A 6612-nucleotide genomic window follows, 5' to 3' on the forward strand; every position below is an offset into this window, starting at 1 on the left:
TCATTTATAGCCAAAGGGTATTCTTATAAGTATGGTATCGACTATGAGGAAACTTTTGCTCCCGGTTCCCGAATGACATCTGTTCGAAGTTTGTTGGTCATAGTCGCTGCTAAATAGTGGCCTTTTCTTTAAATGGATGTCAAGAATGTTTTCCTTAATGGCACTCTATCTGAAGAAGTTTATATGGAGCCATTGCTTGCTATTTCTACTCCATCTCATAAAGTATGTCTTCTTTGGCGTGCTTTGTATGGGTTAAAACAAGTGCCCCATGCCTGATTTACAACCTTTAGTGCCACTGTCACCCAACTTGGGTTTGTCTCCAGTGCTCATGTCTCAACTTTCTTTACTCATAACACTCCGTATGGAGCTGTTCTTCTACTTTTATATGTGGATGACATGATTTTCACTGGCGATGATCCTCATGCTATATCTGATTTACAACGCTATCTAGGAGAACGCTTTGAGATGAAAGATTTGGGCCTTCTCAATTACTTCTTTGGTCTTCAGATCTCATCATGTTCTGATGGGTATTATTTATCTCAGGCGAAATATGCATCTGATCTTTTGGTGCATTCTGGTATCACTGATGCTATCATTGCACCAACACCATTGGACTCCAATGTTCGCCCGACCTCTTTTGATGGTGTTCCTCTCGAGGATCCCACTCTATATCGGAAATTTGTTGGCAATCTCATCTACTTAACTGTGACACGTACAGACATTGCCTATGCAGTCCATGTGGTCAGTCAATTCATGTATACTCCTCGCACTATTGTTCTTTGTATTCTGCAGTATGTTAAAGGCACTTTGGGACATGGTCTTTAGTTCTCTTCTCAGTCTTCCTTGGTTTTCTCCGGCTATATTGATGCTGACTGGGCTGGTAATCCTATTGATCGACGGTCCACCATAAGTTACTATTTTTATTTGGGTGATTCTCTCATCTCCTGCCGAAGTAAGATACAAATTGTTGTTTCTCGGTCTAGCACAGAGTTAGAATATCGGGTACTTACTGATGCTACTTCCGAAGTCTTGTGGCTTGATTGGCTCCTGGCTGACATGGGAGCTCCCCAGGCCTCTGCCACTATTCTTCATTGTGACAATCGTAGTGCTATTTAGATTGCTCATAATGATGTTTTTCATGAATGGACGAAGCATATCGATTGACTGTCACTTTGTTCATCATCATCTTCAAAGCTCCACCTTACGCTTTCAAGCCATATCTACGACTGAGCAACCGGTTGACATCTTCATTAAAGCACTCTCTCCTGCACGCTTTGATAAGTTATCTTGCAAACTCAAGTTGGTCTCTACTTTACCACCTTAAGTTTGAGGGGATGTTAATAGTTATAAGGTTAATGGGTGGTTACATATTTGTAGGCTTATTTTAGGAGGTTGTTAAAGATCTTACAGATTTTACATACCTATCTTTGAGTAATTTTATGTGTATAAATACCCGTGTATTTTAGCTATTTGTGACACGAAATATATAAGTATACAAAATACTTTTATAATTTCAAATGACACATTAAGTTTGTATTTGCCAGGGAAAGTTACATTTGAATGAAAAATGAAAAAAAAAAAAAAGAGAGAGAGAGAGAGATGACAAAAAGGGAGGAGGAGGGATTGAGAGTGAAGATGGAGAAGGGAGAAAGAAGTGAGAAGAGAAAAAAAAATTAAATATATATTTTTAGTCATCTTACCACATCGGTATTTAGTCAACTTAATGATTAAATTTAATAATTTTATTAGTAGAAGGGATCTTTTAAACATGTTTTCCAAAATTAGATAACAAAGAGCAAATGCATCTATTCTTCAAAACTTAACTTAGAATAAAAAAATATTTTTTTTGAATAATTTTTCATCAAACAATAAAAATAAAATAATATATCAACGTGTCACAATCTCTAGACCAATCAGAATTATCTTATTCTATTTTCCTTCTGCACAAAGGACAAGAATTATTCCTTCTCCCCTTCCTTCAGTTCTTCACAACAAACACAGCAATGAGCAATCTCCCAATTCTTCTCCGCCAAACCCATCGAATTTCTCCCTCTTCAACCTCTCAATCGCCGTCTCCGCCGCCGTTCTCCTCGCCTGAGCTTCTTCCGAAGTCACCGTCTCCTCCGCCACTACACCGCGCCTACTTTCACCTATCTGATCCCTCCAGAACATTATTCGGATGTGATCGTCGCCGTCGACGTCGTACCGGCGGAAAGTGAAGCGGAAGGGGGAAGCGGTTTCAAGAGAAGACATTAGGAATTGATAATGAAGAGGAAGAAGTTAGGGATTTCGATTTACAACGGAAGATAAGTTCTGATTAGGAAAATTGTTTATGCAATTTTCATTCCTTTTTTGCATCTTCTTTTACCAGTTTCTTTGCGGCAACTATATACACACACACTGTGTGTGTATGTGAAAAGGTAGATTTTCCATTTTTGTTTTCTTGTTTTTTTTAAAGTTTAAATTTTATTTTGATCTTTATGATTCTATTTTAGTCTTTAAATTTTTAAAAATATGTTTTTTAGTCCTTAAATTAAAAAACTACTTACTTTGGTCCATACTAATAAAATTTTGTTAACTTAACAAAATTATCAAATAAATTATATTTTTGGATGATTAAGCTACAAAATAAGTTAATCACACTAAAATATCTATTGTTTCAATATTAAATAAGATGGTAAACTGATTTTGCATGAGATAACTTGAAAGTTATTTTTCATTCAAGATTTTGGTCATTGACTAAAGGAAACACTTTTTTAAAAGTCCGAGAATTAAAATGAATGTTTTTAAAAATTTGGGATCAAAAGAAAACAATATTCAAAGTTTAGGAACTAAAATAGGAATTAAATTTTTTTTAAACCTAATATCTTTTCAAAATAATTTCGGTAAGCATATAATTAAAATTAACTAAGTTAAAGACCTTTTTTTCCTGTTCCTATACATTTGATTTTATATATTTATTTATTTATTTTTGTGTATTATCTTCCTATATATTTTAGGCGAGTTTGGTAATGACTTATGCCTCATCTCATAACCATTTTATTTTTTAAAAACTAAATCTATAGACATTATTTCTATCTTCAAATTTCTTCCTTCGTTATTTACTTTTCATTGATTATTTAAAAAACAAGCCAAATTTTGCGAACAAAAAAAATAGCTTTCAAAAAGTTGTTTTTATTTTTTGAATTTGGCTAAAAATTCAATCATTGTATTTTAAACAAGATGCAAATTATTATAAGAAATGTGGATGATATAGACTTAATTTTCAAAAATAAAAACAAAAAGTTAAATGGTTACCAAATAAGGCCATAGCTTTTGAGTTATTGTTTTTTAAAATTAAGTCTATAAACACTACTTTTACTCTCAAATTTATTTTTTTGTTATCTACTTTTTACCAATAGTTTAAAAAATCAAGTCAAAATTTTGAAAATTAAAAAAAAAAATTTAAAAACTTGTTTTTAGATTTGAAATTTGGTTACAAATTCAATCATTGTACTCAAGTATGTAAATCATGTTAAGAAATGAGAACGAAATAGAATTAATTTTTAAAAATAAAAAAATAATAAAACAAAATTATTATAGTATTACTGAATAGAACCTTAAATTTTATATTTTCAAATATCAATACATGAACTTTAAAATTTTTAAAAAATATATTAATATACTGATGTAAAACTTTTTCTTAAAAAAAAAAAAGACAAATTTGAAAACTATGTAGGTTAAACTTATGTGGTCAAAATTCAACAATAATAAGTAACTAAAGAAAAAAAAATAGATATACAATTGTGAAATTGAAGAGCACAACGAAAATACGGATATGAATAAAATATAATATAAAATAAAATAACTAAAATTTGATAATTTGAAAATTAGTAAAATTTAGAGGTGGAATTCTCACCTATGTATACGTCTTTATTTAATGTAATGATTTTTTTTAAATAAATATATATACACGTAGAAGCAAGATTTCAACTGTTGATAGTAATAAAATTTAAAAAATGTTGATAAAAATACCAGATATCAATGGGTATTTCTGGAATAGTCACACATACATTTTTTTCTATATTTCTATACAAGTTGCCAAATTTGTTATTTATATTTCACTTGCCTATGACATGTGTTATGCACACAAAATTTATAGTTTTATTTTGTACATAATTTTTTTAAATAATATAATTAATAAAATATCTTTATACGTTGTTTGACTCGAATAAATTTGATATAACTTAGAAATTTATGAAATTTTAAATAGAAAAAATTCGACCATTTATATCAAACATATTTCAACTCTTAAACCACAATGATTCATATCTATGGTATAAATCAAAACCATACTTTAACTCAAGTAGTTGTATTGTGGCAAATGGTACGACCATCCATTCAGATATATACTCACGGTTAGGCTGTGATGAACTATCACTATATGTCTAGATCATAAACCATATATGAAAGATATACTACTTCATTATGCAATCAATAATTCGACCAAATAGTTGTAAGAGACAAATGACGTGATTGTCTATTCAAAACTTTAAACACACATCTATAATTAAATCATGATGTTTCATTCAGTGATTAATAGCGTACCCATACACAAAAAAAACATGTGAAGGTAAAATGAGGAAGTTAGGATTATTATATTATCGATTTTTTTATATATAATATATAATTTTATATTAGTGATACTTTGTTGCACGTCTGGAATTGTTATTCAACAGTGAAAACGAGATAATATTAATATATGAACGTAAATTTAATGTCGTGTATATAAATCAAATAAAAAGCCATTTGGTTCATTTGTTCAAACTCAGATTAGCTTAAGGTTAATTAGTGAAATTTATGTTTGTCATATTAATATATCTATGAATTAGTAAAATTATTAGTTTTTACCGCGATTGAACTCTAAACCACTGGCCATAAATTTACAAAAATTATAACAATTACAGCCTGTCATTTCCGCCATTAAAATAACCTATTCTCCAAGCTTCCCTCACATGGCGGTTTTCCATAACCGTTGTGACAAACGTATTTCGCCTAAGCCTCTCAAGAAATCCCGCCAAAACCACCTTTCCCGGCGCCGTCCGGTTCGACTTCCGATCTCAGGCGACGTCCCAAGTAAAACAGCGCCGGCGTGCAGAGTATGGCGCAGACTCGCCCCCACAGCACCACAATCGCCACCATAACAATCACGATCACCCGATCGAAATTCTTGGGCGGAGAATTCACCGGGAGCTTTGGCGCCGGTTTATGACGGTCTGAGAACGCCGGCGCGGTGGTAGCGACGGCGGCGGGGAGATGATGAGAGACTGTTTTTTTCAAATCTTTCTGGCGATTCAATAGCTGAGAGGGAAGAGAAACAGAGTGCAACAACGCGGCGGTTCTTTTTGCCGGCGAGAGTTTCTCCGCCGTGAAATTGGACTGAGTTGACTCGGGTTTCTTCCAAGTTTGACTCGGCTTTATTGTCTCATAACCCGAATCCACGACGATCTCGCCTCCGACCGGTGGCGTTCTCGGCGTAATCAGCGGCAGGGGAGGCGGTTTCTTGAACTCCGGAGAAAAAGAAAGTTCATCGTGAGATGGGACAGCGGCGTCAACCGGCACAGTAGCAGAGGACTTCTTGAATCGGAAGGTAAGCGACAAAGTCCAGCGGTTCCGTGGGCCGGCGATAGGGGAAGGCTTTTGGGTATGAAGTTCGGGGGAAGATCGGAAGCAACAAAGGAGGAAATGGAGTCGGGATTTGGAGGGAGGGATTTTTTCAGAAGAATCCGCCATGGGAGAGCAAAAATGAAGCAGAGGAAAAGGAAATCGGCATTTGGAAGAAGAAGCGTTGAAGCGAGTTTTTTGATTTAAAGGAAAATGTTTGGCTTGGTCTTAAATGGAATTTCAGTAAACATTAAACAACAAGAGTCCAAGGAAAAATCATATTTTTATTTTTATTTTTAATTTACTTTTTTTTATTAAATAAATATTTTTCTAGGTAAAATAATTCGGTAACATATTTGTTGAGCAACGAGGATAAGACATGCACTTGAGGAGGAGGTTAGGGGGTTTGAGTCTCATATATATATATATATATAAGTCTCATATATATATATATGTTGTTAAGCCCTAAAAACAAATGATATATTTAGTTATTAATTAGTTTTTTGAATTTAAGAGAGAGCAATAGGTGTAGTCTAGAGTGCATTTATCATTTATACTTCATATTTCTTTTAAAAAAATTTAAAAAATGTCACGTGGCAATATTTTATTAGACCATATCTGGGATGCACTGAGACAGGTGCATCTAAAAGAACACCAAGTCTCTTAAAAGAATTCTTTAATTAGTTTTCAAATTTGAATGTCGGTATCTGGCCTAATTAACACTATTTTTCAATTTTAACGAACCTGATTTTGATTTTGATTTTGATGGGATAATAGTCTTTCAACTTTGTCACTAATGAATCTGTCAATTTTATTTTTTTTCTTAATAAGTTAGGAGTTTTTATTAGTTCAACAATTAGGAGGTGGGATCAAACACTTGACTTTTAGATATTAAAACTGGTATTTTTTTTCATTAATTATGCAGTAGATTGACTATATAGAGAGAGAGTAATGTGAATTTTAAATGTT

General features: G+C 32.8%; 1 protein-coding gene across 1 annotated transcript; it reads right to left on the minus strand.

Moving 5' to 3' along the window:
* Positions 1 to 4895: 4895 nt before the first annotated feature.
* On the minus strand, positions 4896 to 6023 carry LOC150032682 (uncharacterized). The gene has a single exon (XM_090306698.1). It carries the CDS (start codon positions 5770 to 5772, stop codon positions 5044 to 5046), a length of 729 nt encoding a protein of 242 aa, XP_090162824.1. The 5' UTR covers positions 5773 to 6023; the 3' UTR covers positions 4896 to 5043.
* Between the last annotated feature and the right edge of the window lie 589 nt (positions 6024 to 6612).

The sequence above is a fragment of the Benincasa hispida genome, chromosome 11 (assembly GCF_027475165.1).
Source record: "Benincasa hispida cultivar pf3 chromosome 11, pf3_genome.v1.1, whole genome shotgun sequence".
NCBI lineage: Eukaryota > Viridiplantae > Streptophyta > Magnoliopsida > Cucurbitales > Cucurbitaceae > Benincasa > Benincasa hispida.

Coding starts and splice junctions, on each gene's coding strand:
- LOC150032682 (XM_090306698.1), bottom strand. CDS start 5,772: ATGGCGGATTCTTCTGAAAAAATCCCTCCCTCCAAATCCCGACTCCAT.